This window comes from Dipteris shenzhenensis, chromosome 4 (assembly GCF_047967505.1).
Source record: "Dipteris shenzhenensis isolate YYH24624 ecotype China chromosome 4, Dip_SZ_1.0, whole genome shotgun sequence".
Classification (NCBI taxonomy): Eukaryota; Viridiplantae; Streptophyta; class Polypodiopsida; order Gleicheniales; family Dipteridaceae; genus Dipteris; species Dipteris shenzhenensis.
The window spans coordinates 8,971,318-8,991,488 of NC_141599.1; the positions used below are offsets into that span (position 1 = coordinate 8,971,318).

General features: G+C 43.6%; 1 protein-coding gene across 2 annotated transcripts in view; it reads left to right on the plus strand.

Annotated features, from left to right (window-relative positions):
* The window catches only part of LOC147902423 (NADP-dependent malic enzyme-like), a 72,718-nt gene extending 58,799 nt beyond the window's left edge, over nucleotides 1–13,919 (plus strand). For both annotated transcript variants that reach the window (XM_087373470.1, XM_087373471.1), the window contains exons 17-20: nucleotides 5,734–5,808; nucleotides 5,982–6,072; nucleotides 13,137–13,265; nucleotides 13,450–13,919. In XM_087373470.1, coding sequence (XP_087229596.1) covers nucleotides 5,734–5,808; nucleotides 5,982–6,072; nucleotides 13,137–13,265; nucleotides 13,450–13,538 — 384 coding nt within the window. In that variant the 3' untranslated portion in view covers nucleotides 13,539–13,919. The remainder of the gene's footprint in view (nucleotides 1–5,733; nucleotides 5,809–5,981; nucleotides 6,073–13,136; nucleotides 13,266–13,449) is intronic.
* Nucleotides 13,920–20,171: the final 6,252 nt, after the last annotated feature.

Below are 20,171 nucleotides of genomic sequence, written 5' to 3' on the forward strand. Positions count from 1 at the left end.
GGTCATTACTTGATATTCAAAAGCTTATAACTAAGATTGTGGAATTTTTTTGGCGTACCAAGCATGATCGCAAGGCGCTTTGCCTTCTTAAATACAATTTCATCTATTCGCCTAGGATGCATGGGGCTTTGAACATTCTTACATTCACATTGGTATGTTGGCTCTCATAAGGCCACCCTCTTGGTCATCTTTTTGGAGCAGTGTCAGTGATGGCTGTTATGCTTTCTTGCTTGGTTGGTTCTCTTCGCACGGATGCTTTTGGTCATTGGATTCCAACTTTTCTTGATGTCTTTTTTGGCCACATGCATGGGCGTATTCCTGGCTGCTCCTTTTGTTCTTGGCTGATACATGATTGGCAGCAGCCTTTGGCCCATTTGCACTAGCCGGGTCATCCTCCAGATCTGGGCAATTCCCTTCGTTTGCAGAGCATCATTGGAGTAGGGTGTTTGATTCTCCTTGGCTCATCTTCAGTCCGAGGAAGGTGTATTTCCTGCATCGTTTGGGTATTTCAACAGTGCAGGATGTGGTGGATGATCGGGGCTGAACTCTTTCTTTTCTATAGGCTAGGAAACAATACTGTTTGGGTATGCATCATAGATCTATTTGGTGTGATGTTTCTGCTAGATGGAAAGTTGAGCGGGACACTCTGCGTTACAACTCTTTCTCATTTGCAGGTAGAAATCTTATCGTTTCTTACTTGCACAGCCCTAGATTCAACAACATCGGAATCTCTTTTGGCATCTTCACAAGCCTCTTGCTTGCTGGAAGGCATCTCTCGACCCAAATCATGCAAGACAATATCATTACCTGGAGCCTCTAAAACCAATCCATTCATTGTCTCGAAGGGTTATTGCCCAAAGAGCATGCGCCAGAAGGTTAGTGATAAGGTTGGACCTGAAGTTTGACAAGTTGGAATAGTCCAACTCAGATTTTAATGGCTTTGAACACCTTCATCCACCATTAAGTATGTACATACCTCCTTGCTCTCACCTAATTCCTCCACATACTTCCCATCTACCTATTTAAAGGCCCTTAACCTGAACAAACTATTCATACATATAGCTTAACCCAAGGAGAAAGGTAGATGAACATCCCTTTATTTTCAATTGAGATATTCAATTAATTTCGTAGGTGTAAAGGTGGAGTAGCCCAATTAAGCTATGGGCAAAGGGATCCTTGCATGAAACTATTAAGCTATGCTTAAACTACATGAGGGCTTTGAAATTTCATGCGGGGGGGGGGGGGGGGGGAGGTGGGGCAAGCTATCAATTACCCACTCATGAGGTCTTACCACTAGTCTACGTGAAAATGTTGTGAAAGAAGGAAAGAGCTTTGAATTTGTACGCTTATAAGTAAGAGGGGTGGGTCCCTCTCCCCCATAAATAGAGGGGCTCGCCAGTAACCACTCTCCTCTATACCCCTCGTCTTTCCATCCCTCCACTTAAGATTAAGGATTGGACAAAAGGGAGAATTTATAAAGACAGCAATGGAAAATCTAAAGTCTGAGCAAATGTGGAACATGTGATTTAGCCATTTGGGAGAGTAAACAATGACGGCAATTTAGCCATGAATGATGAACACCTATTCTGGGATACCCCAGGTGGAAATTTATTCCATATCCAAAGAGGCTCGCGTGGGATCAAAAAGGGCAGAAACCTTAAGGCTAAAAGGGAGCATCAATGGGAGAGATTATACATTGTCGTGGATTGTTCTACACACTCACAATTTAATCCACTGTAAAACAGTTCAAGCTATGAGAGTCCCCACCGCAGATATGGAGGATAGGCTCAAGCAGGAGTGGCTGATGGAAATATCACCATAGTTGTAAGTGTTGTCAATTGTCTAGAGCTAAGTTTTTTCTGAGGTTTATAACTTTCCTGATGAGCCCTGTCAGAATCACTGGCTGATTGTATGTCAGAATTGTTGGCTTTTTGGTCCTGGAGAAGGGCGGGTATGCTGGCTGGTGCAAGCCCTGCTATGGGGAGGAAATAGCACCAGCAGCTGGCCATTTAGGCCTCAAAGGCAGTCTGGTTGACCTGTTCAGTAGGGCTGCAGATTTGCTTATCAGAGGACTGGTTGGGGCAGATCCGGTGCCAGGTCGGCCAGTCCTGGGGGGCAAGTCAGCCCCTGTAAATGGGGCCCCTGAGGACCTGGGCATTTGGGCAGTGCATTCTGCCATCAGTTGAGCAGTTCAATCTGCAGTTTTTGGAGCTTTCAAGCAGAGCACACAGGAGCAGATCTAGCCATGGTAGAGGATCCCGTTGGGCAATGTGCAATGGGATCCAGGAGAGTGGTGCTGATCTTCCAGGGGCACTCGGAGCAATTGGTGGAGGTGCCGTTCTCCTCCTCCTCCACCCGTGCAATTGTAGACAGCTTCAGCTAGATGGCTTGGCATTGGAACATGGAGTTATTGCTTGTGAAAATGGGAAGTTAGCTAGTAAAGATTTGGAATTTGCCACTCATCTTAAGGAGATGTTAGCAATAATCCATGCCATAGTAAAAATTGCACCGTTATGTTTATGGCAGCCACTTTAAGGTTAAAATTGGCCATCACCCTCTCAAATACTTCCTCTCTTGGTCTACTCTTTCTTCCAAACAGAAAGGTGGATATAATTTGCCCAAATCTATGACTTTTACAGAGTATACAAAGGGTAAGGTAAAATATTGTGGCTGATATCCTATCTAGAATGTGGTACAGGAAGAGCAGTGCAATTTTTGAAATTTAAAGAGATTAGCTCGATCTATCCACATGGATTACATGGGTGATCAAGAGTTATCTAAAGATTTTCCATCCCAGAATATTTTGATGGTTGCTTGAAATATGGGTTGACATGGTGCAAAAATAGAGTATTCCTAGCCCCCCCTTCAGCCTTCAAACAACTGGTTTTGAAGAAGTTATTTGCCAGTGGCTGGTCAGTAAGCTCTCAACAAGACCTATGAAGGATAAAGCTGGGATTTCATTTGAAAGAATCATGGAAGGATTGAATAGTTATGTCAAGAATTGAATACCATGCCAACAAAAAAGGGATCTGACCTAGGAATCTCCAGGCCTGCTTCAGCCAATCCCTATTCCCGAGGGTAAATGAACACACATCAAAATTCTTTTGTTTACCGGGTGGAACAACTGGTAATGGTTGATAGTATTAGTCAACTGCTTCAGCCAATCCCTATTCCCGATGGTAAATGGACACACATCAGCATTGTTTTCTTTACCGGGTGGAACAACTGGTAATGGTTGATAGTATTAGTCATTGTGAATGATAGAGATGCCAATCTTATAGACTCTTTGTCATCATAGGCACTAGCCTTTCCCCCAATACTTCTCACCATCCTGAAACTGGTGGATAGACACAGAAGGTGATTAAATGGGTGGAAGAGTACCTTATATTATTTTACCATGATACTCTAAAGGCCTGGGATAAATGGCTATGTTTTGGTAAAGTTTTGCTATAGCACTACTGGGCATATATTAATTGATATGACTCTTTATGGGCTCTTGTATGGCTGCAAAACCAGATTACCCATTAGCATTGGGTACTGGGACATTAGGACTCCTCTTGTACAGAAAATGTTAATTAAAAATGGAAGCATTGCTTCAGTAAGAAAAGCAGAATATGGCCAAGGTACAACAGAGGATGAAGGAAATGCTGATGAGAGGAGGTGGCATGTGGAGTTTGAAGAAGGAAACATGGTATACCTCAAGTTACACAAGCATAGATATGGTTTACAGGTTTTATGGACCCTATAGGTGTTAGCACAATGGAGAGCAAGAGTGATGAGCAAGAGTGAGAGTGAGCAAACGTAAGTGTACTGAATAGTAGACTGAAATGAAGTGTAGTACAAAGAGAAAATGAGGGGTTTTGTCGAAGTGACAAAATCCTATCCTATCCACTAACCGTAGTTAGGGATTGGACTGTGGTTAGGGGGAAAAACCTCAATCAGGGAAAAGTGCCCCTAACCTACTTATTACAATACATTGGCCACTGCCTAGAATATGATAATGATTCATTGTACATACTCCTTGCGTACATCGGACCATCCATGACATAAGAGTTTGCACCCATACTTTACCTAAGCCTCTTCCAAGGGCTGCATATGTGCTTTCACACGTGTCCTCTCTCTTCTTAGCTCTCGTGTCCTCAAGGCTTCACATGTAGGCCCTTCCATTATACCCAATGCGACTGACAACTTTCATGGCCTTCTTCCATCGCGGAGTTTTTGCCACATGAAAGGGTAGTGCACATTGTATAAAGAGCTTTGTGAGCTCACATGTGGCCTCCTTGACTGCCTGCTTTTGCATGGGTGCCTGAATGCTAGACCTTTGTAATGAGCATCTTTTTCCCACACTAGCATCCACACTACCTGCTCCATTTGGCAAGGGTGTCCTCCTAGTATTAGGACCCATGCTCTCTACTCCTCTTTGAACCCAATGTGCTAGTAGAAGCATCAAGCAATGGCTCCGCCTCGGTCTCTTCTTCGCGTTGATTGGTGCAGCCATGCACTTACGCTTCCATTCTTGAAGACCATGCAACATACAAGGGGCGCAAACTTACAAGGTCTTGTATTCTTGTTGGGAACATCCGCTAGATGGTCTTTCAATCGTGTGACGGACACCATTTTGCTGATGCCACAATAGTTGCATTTCCACTTCTTGGAGCCACTACCGGGAGGAGGAGGAGGAGGGGGAGTATGAGAAGCAGCAGGAGGACTCAAGGAGGGGGTAGAGGAAAGGATGGCTTCCTCCGGGCACCGGGATACATCTCTCCCATGCAGTATGGATCGTGGGCCAGGTTTGGACCTCATCCCATCTACAGAGATTGCAGATCTGAGACTTAACACAGACATGATAGGACATGACAGGAGCTGATGCTGACAGCTAGAGCTTCTTCTTCCTAGGTTCTTTTCATAAGTACTATAGTTACTTAAAATGTTTCAAAGCCTCAAAGTATGAGCAGCTATGAGTGGCCAATTATGCACCTCAGGAAAAGAGAAGATTGCTACAGCTGCAAGTATGTGAGAATATTGCAGATTAACACAGAGATCATGACCATCCTCTTGCATTGAAACTTTGGGTGATTTGGGCAGTTATGTTTGGTAATCCTTCGCCATGATTGTCAAATGGAAATGCAATTATTTATATTTTGAATATTTTGATATGGCCCGAGCTGCCCTAAATGTTCCTGTATACGTGCTCCATTTTCTCTGTAGGATATATATCCGAAGAAATAGATGCAAGTAGGTTACCATGACATGAAGGTCCCTCAAATGAGTAGGTGTGTATAAAGTATTGCTAAAGAAATTGAACGATTCCAAGACTACTAAAGATCTTCAGTGGCTTCTGTAACGTTTTGGTGCATGTTCTCCATTGGGTGCATAACGAGATACAAAAAGCACCTTACATGCATGAAGGCGCCCTCCAATGACTAGGTGAGCATAGAGTAACACTAGACAGCATCCCTAGGTGGGCAGCCTGAGTTAAGGATGGTTTCATTTTTATTCCTTGGCCTAGGCTCATTACCTTTGCAGGAGATTCTACAACCTGTCCCTCTTCACAACCTTTTTCTATTAGAATAATAATTAGATACATCATTTCTTGAAAAGGAACTGATTGGTTTAATTCCACCATCTTTATATAGCAGGTTGCGTAGCCTTAGAAGTTTGATGACACTAAAGGTTGGGCAAGTTAGTTGACTAAATTTGTTGCAAAAACCTTTCTTACACTTAACGTAACAGGGACGGGCAATATTTGGGAGTGGAAGTCCTTTTGATCCTGTAACGTTAGATGGAAAGCTGTACATTCCAGGCCAGGTATATACCCCACAACTTTGAGAAGCATTTTTTTCTGTTGACTGTATTCTAAATCATGATACAGGAAAATACTTGTGTTGTATATAATGTTGTATATAAAAATGACACAAAAGGGTTACAGGTTTGATTTCTCTGGCTAATGCTGTTTCTGCTTATCATGGTATTTGTTATAGGCAAACAATGCCTATATCTTTCCTGGAACAGGGCTTGGTGTCATTATCTCGGGAGCGATTCGTGTGCATGACGATATGCTCTTAACAGCTGGTAATATATATCTCTGATCCTTTGCATCTTCCCATAGATGTCAAGTTGATGTTGGTTGGGTTTGCGAATAAGCATGCCTGCATGTCCTTTTAAATTCCTTCCAAGTTGTAATTTCACAGATAGTACAGAATCTTGTTTTCCTTAATAGTCCTCCAAGTGCTTCACCATGACTGAAAGTTCTCAACACCTCAGAAGTTATGACATAGGCTCACTAAAAAGATGGGCTGTTTTGTGTGGGAGTGAATGTGTGCATGTGTGGGATCATATGTTTATACAAAGGTCTGCATCCACTTTGCATGTTGACATTGGTAGGGACATCATAGGAGCTCGTCCTTGATGATGTGCACGATGGAACTACTGGTTCATCTGTTGAGTGCCGGTAGATTTTGGGGTTGTTTCTGGGTCCATCTATCCCTTGGTTATGGTAAAATGATACAAAAATATGTGAGGGAAAGAGTGAGGGAGTGGAACAACGGAGACAGAGAGAGAGACACAAGAAGTGTGGGTGTGTAAAAATGTGTTGAGCCACACCACAAACTCAAGAGTTTTATTAGGATTAGGTATTCACCCTATGACTGTCTTAAGACAGTCATAGGGGTCATAACTTTTAAAGGGTGGCAATGTGCCTTTACCCCAACAACCTCCCACCTAAAGGCCAATGTGCCTAAAGGGGAGAAAAGAATAAAAATTACAGCAATATATAGTTACTGTATACAAGACCATAAAATAAGAATGGTCTCATCCTAATCCCATGATGTGGCGACAATGTGCAAACCGCTCTGTAGGCAAGCTCTTAGTGAGCAAATCTGCAGGATTATCATCAGTATGCACCTTCACAAGCTCAAGCCGCTTGTCTTCCAGTACCTCCCTGATGAAATGGTATTTCACATCTATATGCTTGGTCTTCTGATGAAAGACCGGATTCTTTGCCAACATGATAGCACTCTGACTATCACAATGCAAAACTGGTATATCTCCTGTAATGCCCAAATCTCCCACCAGCCGAGTAAGCCATATTGCTTCCTTGCAAGCCTCAGTGGCTGCAACATATTCAGCTTCAGTGGTTGACAGTGCAATGCATTTCTGCAACCGAGACACCCATGATATAGCACCTCCTGCAAATGTGAAAATATAACCGGTAGTAGACTTCCGGTTATCTGCATTCCCTGCATAGTCTGAATCTGTAAAACCATGCACCAATGCATCCTGCCTACCATAGCATATGCACAAGTCTTTGGTACCCTTGAGATACCTCAAGACACCTTTCACTGCTTCCCAGTGCCGCTTGCCTGGATTTGCCATATACCTGCTGATGACTCCCACGGCAAAAGCAATATCCGGACGAGTGGCAACCATGGCATACATCAAAGAACCAACTGCAGATGCATACGGAACCTTGGCCATTTCAGCCTTATCATCATCTGATCTGGGGCTGTCCTTACTGCTGAGTTTTAAATGAGGAGGCAACGGGGTACTAATAGACTTCCCCCCCTCCATTTTAAACCTTTGCAGTACTTTGTCAATATACTCCTTCTGTGACAGAAACAAAAGTCCCTTGGACCTGTCACGAATTATCCGCATACCAAGAATATGGTTTGCATCACCCAAGTCTTTCATATCAAAAGACTTATGCAGTTGCTTCTTCAAAGCACTAATCTCCTGCTGAGATTTGCTGGCAATCAGCATGTCATCCACATATAGAATGACTAGCATCAAACTGCCATCCTTTGCCCGTTTGGTGTACAAGCAGTGATCGGTCTCACACCTATGATACCCTTGGGACTGCATGAAGGCATCAAACTTCTTGTACCATTCTCTTGGCGCCTGCTTGAGTCCATACAAGCTCCTCTTGAGCTTACACACAAGCTGCTCTTTCCCTTTAACAGCATATCCCTCTGGCTAACTCATGTAGATCTCATCATGGAGATCTCCGTGAAGAAAAGCAGTCTTCACATCCATCTGACATAAATCCATGTCCTCATGAGCAACAAGAGCTAACACTGCTCTCAAAGTAGTCATCTTGACTACAGGGGAAAAGATTTCATCAAAGTCAATGCCCTTCTCCTGCTTAAATCCCTTGGCAACCAATCTGGCCTTATACCTCGGTAAAGCATTTGAATCCACTTTGACTTTGTAAACCCACTTGCACGGCAAAACCTTTCTGCCTGCAGGTAGCTGCACCAAGTCCCATGTATCATTTTGAAGTAGGGAGTCCATTTCTGACTGCATGGCTTTCTCCCACTTCCTTTTCTCTGTTCTTCCCATAGCTTCCTTGAAGCTAGAAGGCTCACCACAATCTGTCAGCATGATAAAATCAGCCACATTATTGGCTCTTGGAACAAACCTGTCAGGAGGCCGTTGTACACGGGTGCTCCTCCTAACAAAATGTTCCGGATTAGGCTGCTGTCTAGCCTGTTCGTCATGCATGACGGGTGGCTGTACCACCATATTTGGCTGTTCTACAGTGCCATTTGCTGGCATATCCAGTAGTGCATCATTGGCAAAATTGTTTGGCTGATTTTCAGCCTGTATACCCTCTTGGACAGGGTTATCTAAAGCAGCCTGCTGCTGCATATTAATGGGCATTATTTGCTGTCCGACATCATCATAAACAACCCTCCTGTATTCCACAGGTTGCACAGGTTCTTTGTGTACACAATCCTCTTTAAAGATGACGTCATTGCTGCATATAATCTTCCGTTTGACAGGATCCCATAACCTGTACCCCATTTCACCTTCGCCACCGTAACCCATGAAGATGCATCTGAAAGACTTTGGCTCCAGTTTGGTGCGCAGTTCTTTGCGTACATGAGCAAAGCACTTGCAGCCAAACACACGTAAGTGCTTATATGAAGGTGGCTTGCCAAACCACACCTCCTCTGGCACTTTCAACTCCAAAGCCTTGTTCGGCGACCTGTTAATTAGGTGAACTGCTGTTTGCACGGCTTCTGCCCAAAAGCCATGGGGCAATGCAGCATAAGACAACATACATCGAACTTTCTCCTGAATAGTTCGATTCATCTGCTCACTCACACCATTTTGAGATGCATTATGAGGGGCTGTGAGTTCCTGTTTAATGCCCTTAGCTTCGCAAAACTGTACAAAAGCATGTGACACATATTCACCCCCATTATCGGATCTGAGGCATTTCAGCTTGCGTCCTGTCCGATTCTCAACCTGAGCGACAAACTTCTTGAAGGCATCTAAGGCATCGCTCTTATGCTTCAAGAAATAGACCCACACTTTGCGTGTGGCATCATCAATAAAAGTAATGAAATACTTTGCACCCCCTAGTGATAGCTGTGGCATCTCACACAAATCAGTGTGCACTAGATCAAGCGGTGCTCTATTCTGGGGAGTTCTCCTCTTATGAGGAGTCATAGAATGCTTTCCGAAAATGCAATGATCACAAGTAGGCAAATCTGAAAATGAAAGAGACGGCAGATAACCCAAACGTGACAGTTCTTGCATTCTTTTAACGGACATGTGTCCCAACCGGCTATGCCACAATGAAACCTTCGGCAGCTCGGTTATGGCAACAACATGATTACCTACACTGGAAACATAAAGAGGATACAAGGTATCACTCTTATAACCCTCAGCCACTACAACCTGGCCATCAGTAATCACCCATTTGGAATCCCCAAATGTGGTGTGGTAACCACTGTCATCCAACAAGCCAGTGCTAATCAGATTTTTCTTGATTTGCGGCACATGGCGAACACCATCAAGCATAAATATGCGTCCATCAGGGAATACTATCTGTATACTGCCAATCCCTGCAATCTGACATGCATAGTTGTTCCCAAGGTAAACAACTCCATGAGTACCTGTGTAGGAAGTGAACCACTCCCTATGAGGAGTAACATGAAAAGAAGCACCTGAATCCAAGAGCCAGGTATGCATGTCAAGGCCATCAACAACCAATGTATGTGCAATTACAGCAGAAGAGCATAAAACATCATGTCTGTCACTGTCACTATCCTCTGCTGCAACATTCACTGCATCCAAGTCATCTGCCTTGGCCTTGCCTTTGCCTTTGCTTCCACTGCCTGCATCCTTTGTCTCAGCCTTCTTGGCTTTCTGATCCCGTATAAACTTGAAGCACTTAGACTTCACATGTCCCTTCTTGCCACAGTAAAAGCATTCAATATCCTTTTTGCCACGGGACTGACTGCGGGATTTGGACTTGCCAGCAGATCTCCCCTTCTGCTGAGTCCTACCTCTTTCCTGTACCTGCAAAGCATTGGAAGACTTGCTGCCCATATTATTATTCCTGCTCATCTCCTCCATAAGGAGAGAGCTCTCCACATGAGCATACATAAGAGTGACATTTGAATTTGACAGAGTGGTCTTGAAAGTGTCCCAACTCTCAGGGAGGGTACACAACAAGAAAGTAGCCTTGAACTCCTCATCAAGGTTCAATCCCTGTGCAATAAGCTGTGTAAAGATGGCATTGAACTCACTCAAGTGTGAGGTCATAGCTGTACCTTCCTTCATGCGAAGGTCGACAAGCTTCTTCAACCAATAAACCTTACTGGCTGAACTCTTTTGGGCATACAACTCTTCTAGCCTCTGCCATAGGCCATAAGAGGTCTTTTCAGCCTGAACATTGAACACAAGAGAATCAGTGAGAGTAAGCATAATAGCAGCCCTTGCAGACAAATCAAGCTCCTCCCACTCATCATCTGCCATCCCAGATGGCTTGACACCCTTCACCCTTATGGGCTTAGAAATCTTCTTTAGCAGAAGTACATTCAAACACTATTCTGCCCATAATGCATAATTGTGTGCCCCTTCCAATTTCTTTATGTTCAGTATTGAAGATTCACTTCCTCCTGATGCCATATCAGATAAGGAAAGTGCCTGACTCCTTGTAAGTCAAAAAATGACTAAATAAAATTCTGATTTCTCAGAAAACCTGCTCTATCAAGAGCCAGGAGCACTCACAATAGTGCTGTTTTTACTGTCAAAAAATCTGCAGCAAAACAGAAAATTGTCCCTCCAGTCACTGTACCTTCTGACACACTGTACCGTGCTCAAATAGGCATAAAACAGTAACTTCAGAATGCTGCAGCTGTTCCACAAGTGCTTTATCAGTGCATCATCATCTGACGAAGCACAAAACACTGCTGTCCTGGACACTTCTCCCACCTCAGATGAGGTATTGCACTGATTTTATATGCATAAACCGCTTGTCATACACTGTTTTGTCCACTGAAAAAGGCTCCAAACACCTCAGCCTGTCACAAACCTGCAACAAAGTATGGGACAAATCCCAAGCAATCACCCTTATACCAAGGGGATAAAAGGCATCTGAAGGTCTCAAACAGTAACTCAAGTGCTCACAAGCAAAATCTGGGCAAAAGCCCCTTGATTTGACACCTGTACCAAGTGAAAAACACCTCAACACTGAGGTAGCATACAAAAAACAGCGCTCTCCTGGCACTTTCACCTGACAAAGTAATGCATAAACTGCCTGTGTGCACAGTGGCAACACAGATCCCAACATACAAACACCAAAAAAAAAAAAATCTTTTGAGCACTGTCAACGATGGACAGTTAAGGGACCGAGTAAACTCGATGCGCCCTGGCCAAGCGTGGCTCAACTGAGATTTTTCAAAGTGTCGTACACAGAATGTGACCTGCAAGAAATGTCACTGAGTACATTGCGGAAACAAGACCAATGTGGGCACCGTGGCTCCACACTGCCTCAAGGCATACACTGCATACACTTCCAGGCAAAAGCCCTTTGAAATTGTCACCCGAAAACTGAGATTTGCACTCAGCAAAAGCATAAAAGCCCTCTGCAAATTAAGGCATCTGACCTTCCTGAAACAAAATAACTGTGCAACCACCACACACTGTGGCACTAGTCACCTCAAGCACGAGGGACACGAGTGTACTTGCTGTACCTCAAACACACAGTTTAGAACTGAAAAATTCCGGGAATGCAGAGCAGAGTGCTCTCTCTTTTCCTTCTTCCAAAAAAAAAAAAAATCTGTGCCTGCTGTACCTTCTGTACCTGCGCAAGGTACCTGCTGTACCCTGTACCTGCGAGGGCACGGATCCCCCCAAAAAAAATTCGACTTGTACCTGCTTGTCGCGGCGTCCGTACAGCCGCGTCCGTACAGCTGGTACGGTACGGCTGCCTGTACGGCTTCCGTACAGCCTCGTACGGCCGTACAGCCGCATACGGCTGGCTGTCCCTATGGCAGCTGGTCGCTCTGGTACGGCTGCCTGTGCAGCTTGGTTGCGCGCGGCCGGTGCTGCGCGCTGCGCGCGCTGGCTGCGCCCGCCTGGTAGGCTGTGCCGCCGGTAGGCGGGTAGCAGCTAGCAGCAGCTAGCTGCTGCTGCAGCTAAAGCTGCTCGCGCGCGACCTGCTCCTGCGCGCTGCGTGCGCGCTTTGCTGTCCTGCTCGCTGTTGCCGCTGCTGAGGGCACGAGGCCCGAGGGGAGAGGGAGGGGTAGACCGGAGAGAGAGGGAGAGAGTGGCTCTGATACCACTTGTGAGGGAAAGAGTGAGGGAGTGGAACAACGGAGACAGAGAGAGAGACACAAGAAGTGTGGGTGTGTAAAAATGTGTTGAGCCACACCACAAACTCAAGAGTTTTATTAGGATTAGGTATTCACCCTATGACTGTCTTAAGACAGTCATAGGGGTCATAACTTTTAAAGGGTGGAAATGTGCCTTTACCCCAACAAAAAAATACATATGTGATTCGCTCTGCTCAGAGCAGACCATTTGTCCCAAAGGAGTGATAGGATCATTGCCCTCTTTTAGATCATGAGTTCTAGGGCAAAATCTAGATATATTGTCATGCATTTGTGCTGTTTCTACTTTGGGCACTTTTGACAAAACTAGGATATCTTAGCATGTAGTCCATATAGAGGCAACATATATTCTCTGGAATTTTTCTGTGGACTCTGACAAAGCGCAGACTGCCTTGATGTGTGTGTCACTAAGCTTGGGAATTTTCATTGAGATGTATGATTATTATTATTTGAACTTCACAACTACTATCTTTTGTTTTGATTGGCCTTTTCATTGTTATCATGCAACAGCAAGAGCTTTGGCTGCACAAGTTACAAAGGAACACTTAGATAAGGGTCTTGTGTACCCACCATTTCAAAACATCAGAAAAATCTCAGCAAATATAGCTGGAGCTGTTGCAGCGAAAGCATATGAGCTTGGTAAGTACATTGTTGTTGAAATCTTTTAGCTGCTTGAAAGGGATCATGTGTATTTGTTTTCTTCTGAATCATAGACGTTTTTATAAGATTTGTATTCTGGCTTGCACATTCTAAAGAGTGGTAGTTAAAACGAACCCAAGAGTTGATTCAATCTTTTGGTTTCCTGCTCTGATTTTTTTTACAGGACTTGCAACAAGACTTCCTCGGCCTGCTGATCTAGTAGCATATGCAGAAAGCTGCATGTATAGCCCAGTATATCGAAACTACCGGTGATTTGCTGCAAATGTGCTTGACAATGATGAGTAATTTGTTTACCTTTGAAGAGAATAAGCGGGAAAATTCAGCTTGAACCTTCAAAGAAGAAATTTTCACATTACAGACATCAAGGATATAAGAGAGAAGGACATTACTATCATGAGAATATGCGTATAATTTCTTGGACATAGGTCATAAAGCTCTGGTAAATTTGTATCTGTATCCATATGTACCACCATATCAAGGGAATGATTAACAGCATTAATTAGTTTTTGTATAAATGCATGCTCCAGAATGTGTGGGTGTGTGGATATGTTTTTGTGAGAGCATATGTTTACACAATAGTCTACACCCACTGTTGGTCGCGGAGGCATTAGTGGGGATGTCATAGAGCTATGCATTTGAACCTTGTGAGTGAATGTCATGAGATCGAAACTAAAAATTGTGTTTTGTTTTTTAGAGGTTGAGTTTTTGGGCATGTTCTTGGATTCATCTCTCTCTCTATATATACACTTTTTTTTTGTGAAACCAGTAGCTATAAAATTAACATGAAATCAATGTACATGACATTAGACTCCAAAAGAGAGCCTAATGGAAGAACTCAAAAACAGTGAGAAAACACTTCAAGGCTAGTAGCATCCAAGTCCCTCTCTATATACACACACACACACTTTTTTTTTTGGTAAAATCCAGTGCATTGTATTTATATTCTCATAACTTTACAAAATGGGAAGTCTCCAAGATGGAGAGTATCCCAAAGATCAGAAGCATAAAAAGAAAAGCTCTATGCAAGAAGCATGTATATCACCCTCATGACAGGCATCATATAAAGATTGCCGCAATGAGGCTCTGAAAGATTCATATGACTTGTGAATCTGGCGGCCCAAGTATGCCAAATTATGCTCATCCCAGATTGTCCAAAGAGCCCAATATCTCACCTATGAGAGAAATAGTGAGTATTGAGATAAAGACCTCCTAAATCTGCCAAATAACCAAAAATGTTTCCCAAATATGTGACTCGGGAAACGGAGGTGAAGATGATCTGAAATTTTCCCAAGGAGGTTCCGAGAAGACGGGCAGTGCCAAAGCAAATGAGGGATAGTCTCTGAAGGAGCCTGACACCGTAAGCATGTGGGTGGTGCAATGTGACGTTTGGCAAGTGTGATTCCCACAGATAATGTGCCGGTCATGCATCTCCAAAGAAAAAGTCTTTGTTTCAAAGGCATTTTACACCTCCATAATATTCGGAGATTCTTCTGCCACCATGAAAGGGGCTGCTTGATATGCCACCGAGTATTAGCATATTGATGAATCCATGGGGCAGGCTGAAGAAGCTTGTAGGCTTTGATGGAGGTCAAAACAGGCAGAGGAATAGGATGAGAGCATGTAGCAGAGGGGTGCAATTGCCAATCTATAAGCCTGTCTGTGTCAGCCACAAGAGGAATAGGTAGAAAAGGATGCAAGAGATCAACAATTTTCTTCCATATCAACCTATGATGCATTCGCAATGCATAAGAGGCAGTGGCCTGAGGAAAAGATAAGACATAGCCCTGATCATCTACCACATCATTGATGTATCTAAATCCCAATTTCATAAGATTATATGCCCGAACAGGTTCCTGTAAAGCAAGTGGAATGTCAAAGATGGCACTCCAATGAATACTTTCTTTCCTCATTGAGTTTGTCCCCGAGCGATTATCAGGAGCCCATTTGACCTTAGAAAGTACTTGTTTCCAGTCCAGTATCAGAGCAGTAGAGAAAGGGCAGCCAGGAATCTTCCCTACAAATCTCCCAATGACAACCTCCCAATGATCAGTAGTCCAATGGCCATAAGCAGATGTCCTCATGTTGACACACATGGATGCTATCATACAAGTCCATGGTTGTTGTTGACGGAAAAAAGTATGGATCATAGTCGCCTTCCTTGCAAGTACATGATATCTGATATTGAGAACATTAAGTCCTCCATGCATCCTAGGAGAGCACACCATTTCCATCTTTAGCAGTCTCACTGCTTTCACAGCAGTTTTTGTCCTCCATAATAGCTCCATAGCTTGAGACATAAAGGCTGAAATATCTCTAGAGGACCAATGTAGCAAAGGCAAAAAGAACTGAACATAAGACATTACAATAGACTGTACTATTCTGAGCCTGACATGAAGTGGCCAAGTAGAAATTTTCCAATATTCTAATTTATGTTGAAGTCTTTGGAAGATCCATTTTAGCTGTTGCTTCCTGCTGATATGCCATCCTATAGGATATCCCAAATGCCTGACTACATCTTTGGAATGCACTACTTGACCTGGCCAGAGAATAGAATGCCAGTCGCATTGTTTCAGGGGAAGCAATTTGGATTTGTCAAAGTTGACATGCAATCCCGCTGCTAATCCATACAATGATAATGTGGTCATAAGCATGTGGACTTCCCGGGGAGAGTTCTGTGGCATAAAGAAGGAATCATCAGCATATGCCTGTGCCAAAAAAGATGCAGCCCCAGGGATTTTAAGGCTAGTCATCTGTCCTGTGTTTGTAAGATGATCAAGATACATCAAGAGGGGATGGGTCGCAATGGCATAGAAAAGAGCACTAAGGGGGCAGCCCTGTCTGACTGATCTACCCAATGTCCATGACCGAGATAGATGACCTTCAAGAATGCACTAAGAGGTAGAGCCAGAATAAAGCCAATAAATTGCATTTGCTATCTTGGGACCAAAGCCCAACTTTATCATGGTTTGAGAGATAAAATCCCATTGAACAGTGTCAAATGCCTTAGTGATATCTACCTGCAATATGAGCACATCTTGATTCGAGTACTTAGCATATTCAATTGCAGTCAATGCATTGGAGATATTGTCATGAATTTGTCTTCGCGGCACAAACCCATACTGATGAGGATGAAGGCCCGCATTCAGTATCCCATGAAGCCTATACACAATCATTTTGGCAATGAGTTTGTAAACTACAGGCATCAAAGTAATAGGCCTCCAATCTGACATATGATCTCACAGATTTTTTTAAGGCACAAGTTTGATTATGCCATGCTTCCAAAGGTGCGGCAATTGATTTTCTTGCCAGGCAACATTGATCATTTGGAAGAGAACATCTTTCAAATCATCCCAAAAAGAAATATAAAGTTCCACCGTAAGACCATCCCAGCCAGGGGACTTGTATTTGCCGAGATGGGACAATGCATTATCAAGTTCTGTGTCAGTAAAAGGTCTCTCGAATGTAAGAGCATCATCCATTTCCACTATCTCAGAAACATATTGAAGAAATTCAGTCCTCGCATCAGTCATTTGATTTGATGAGAGCCAGGGGTAGAGAACAATTTCTGGAAGTAATTTTGGCATTCATCTTGGAGATCAGAGAAAGAGTGCGTCTAAGAGCCATCTAGCTTCCTTACCCTTAGACATGAGTTTTTCTTTCGAGTAGCATGCAAGCCCTGGAAGAAGGCTTTTGATGAGCAGCCCTTATCCATGAGGGGCTTCATTCTTGCTCTAATCTGCCATTTGTGCAATTTCCTCTGATCATTATCAGTCAGTTTGATCCGGGCTTGTGAGAGGGAATCATTTTCTGATTCAGAGAGAGGCCTTAAATGTGAAAATTCAGTCAATTGTTATGCTGTCCTTTTTGCCCATTTGACCTCATTCCTCCATGTAGCCATGTGCCAGTTTCCATACTCCCTAATGACATTCTGTATACGAGAGACAAAACTGTCCCAAGCATAATTCATGTACTCTTGGGCATGCAAAGGCAAGGGATGAATTGCAAATCTGATCATTTGCTGGAAATATTGATGTCGGAGATAAGCCTGATTAACATGCAGTAATCTGCTAGAAAGAGTCGGCAAATCATCCAGTGGCATACCAAATTGCAGATTTATCCATAGTGGGGCATGATCTGACAAGCCCAATGAGAAATCTATGAGGAGATGAAGGCTAAATCTGCATATTGTTGTGGATAAAACAAATACCATCTGTCAAGCCTTGCCCAGTATGTAGTAAATGCATTATGATGAAAAGTATATCCGGGCACTGACCCTTGTAGAAGCAGCCATAAATCTTCAGCATGCACAGAAAGAAGCATGTTATCCCATTTCTGTCTTTCCGATGATAGCATATGAGATCTTGAAGTGGTGTTATCTCTCAGCAGAGGGGAATTATTAAAATCTCCACAGATAAATGCATTGGATCTCCATGGATATTTGCTTAAAGAATCCCATAGACTGATGCAAACTCAAGAATGTCACCATTGACATTACATTGTATGACTATCCATCGGCCACTGCTGTCATTGAATGCTAACTGAGGCTCCAGCTCATGTCTAACCATTATGCATACACCTGAGTAGGTAGTGGTACCAGCATAATATATATCATAGCCGCCAACGTGATCATGATGACCAGCCTTAGAGTGTTGATTATGCTCTTGCAAACAAACAATATCTGGCTGCATTTTATGTACATAATTCCAGAAAAGCCTCCACTTTGAGACATTGCAGATGCTCTGTACATTGTATGTAAAGTGTTTGATGCATAAAAGATATATATACAGGAAAGTATAAGTATGAAACAAGATATCAGAGAGGCAAAGCCTCTGCCTGCATGGGTTGCATGCCTTCATGATCCATGAAAGATATAGCATTCTCCCCTTCTTTAGAATCACATATGAGGATGCCCTTCTTCAAAACCCCCACCCAATTTTGAAGGATAGGAGCTGAAGTGGAAGCCTGTCCTAGTAAGGGAGAAGAAGCATCCCATTGACGAGATTGAAAGGGGCGTTGCTTCAATACAACCACCTTCTTAGGCTGTTGAAAACCATCCCGATCTGTCCCCACAGATTCCTTCATCTTCTCTTTTTCTTTTTCTTTTCCTTTTCCAGCAAGTGATTGCACCTGATTAACTGGTTTAGCATTCTTTGCTCCATTTCGATTTGTTGCCTTAGCTTGCAAATTCTCATTCTTTTCCTGTGTCTAGGGCGGCAAGGCATTATTAGGAGGGGGTTGATGCAGAACCATTGGGCATTCAGAGGCTAGATGCCCAAACTTGTGGCAGGCAAAGCAAGCGCCTGCAAACACACCCCATTTCAAGTCAAAAAACTTTTTCCCCAATTGCACACCCTCAACTTCCACTGCAATAGAAGGAGGGGTAGGTGTGTCAGTGTCCGAGAGGATGCAGAATCTGTTACGATTTCCCATGGGGCGTGGAGGACAAATGACCTGTCCCAATGAAGCAGCAGGCCAGGCAATTCTTCATGCATATAATTCGGGAAGTTAGCAACCTCAATCCATACAGGACAATGATGTCGTATAAGACTTTGGTAATCCTTGTTTGGGGACCAAGGCATGGCATGTACCATCTTCTTCCCGTAGAAGAGGGGAGAAAGCTCAAGGAGCCTCTGCTTGCACAAGGCATCTGATAAGTGCACCTCATAAAAGCCTCTAGATGAAAAATAGACACCCTCTACAAAGCATCCTCCAAGGATAAACTTGATCCATTGCGCAACATCACTGGCTGCTGGGATTCTTAATGGAAAGAAAATTATTACCGCGGTTCGAGATAGCTTCCTGAGAGGATTCACAAGGGAGGGCAATTTCAATTTGTATGTGACCTCTGGAACTGGTTTGCCCCATTCCTGTCGTGACTGCTGAAAGTCATCCTTAAGTGTATCAAACACATATTGAGCTTCCATAGTAAGCTCATCATCTTGTGATGCAGGCTGAGAAGGACGGCGCTTGGCATTTGCGGGTCTTTCTTTTCTAGCATATGTACAGACATCGGAACCTGAAGCCATGATTGAGATATGGCAAAGCAAGAAAGAAATAGAGTGAAAGATGAAGCAGACAAAGAAAATGTACAGAAAGGCATAGGGAAAAAGTCCAGAACTGTACGACAGAGGCTATACGGAGAACCTATACAGAAGGCCTTGAACGGGATAGGTTGTACGGAACAGTAAGGAAACTGTACGGAAGATACTGTACGGATGAAGAAGTACTGCACGGAAATATCAGAGGCTGTATGGAAAACCTGTATGGAGGGGCTTGTATGGGATGGACTGTACGGAACAGCAAGAAGACTGTACGGAGGTTCTGTACGGACAAAGATGTATTGCACGAAAATATGTACGAAACTGTACAGGAAAGGTGGGGTTGTACAGGGAAGCTAAAGGCGCTGAAAGTACTGCGTTGTACAGAGGGACTGACAGAAACCGTACGTACATACGGAAAAAGACGAGGTGAGGGAGCTGTACGGGCCTGCGCATAAAGCTGCACAGGAATTGCGACCCTCTCGTAGCAGCTGGTACGGCCGTCTGGAAGATCCGTACGGCGACCGTAGGCGTACGGACAGAGTGGGAGAGACCTGCAAGGGTATCTTGGCGAGGCTCTTAGCTAGCACCTTCGCTCATGACCTCACGCTCTCACGCTCTCACACCACACACTACATACACACACACACACATGTGACTCCCCTAGATGCACACACACACACACACTCTCTCTCTCTTTCTCTCTCTCTTTTTTTGGTGTGTGAATAGAATTGTTTCATTATGAACATAAATTACATTAATAGACGAACTAGAATAAAGCACCTACAACTAGAACTAGAAGTAGTAGTAAAACACTTTTAACTGAGTCATAGAAGGCCCCCAAGAT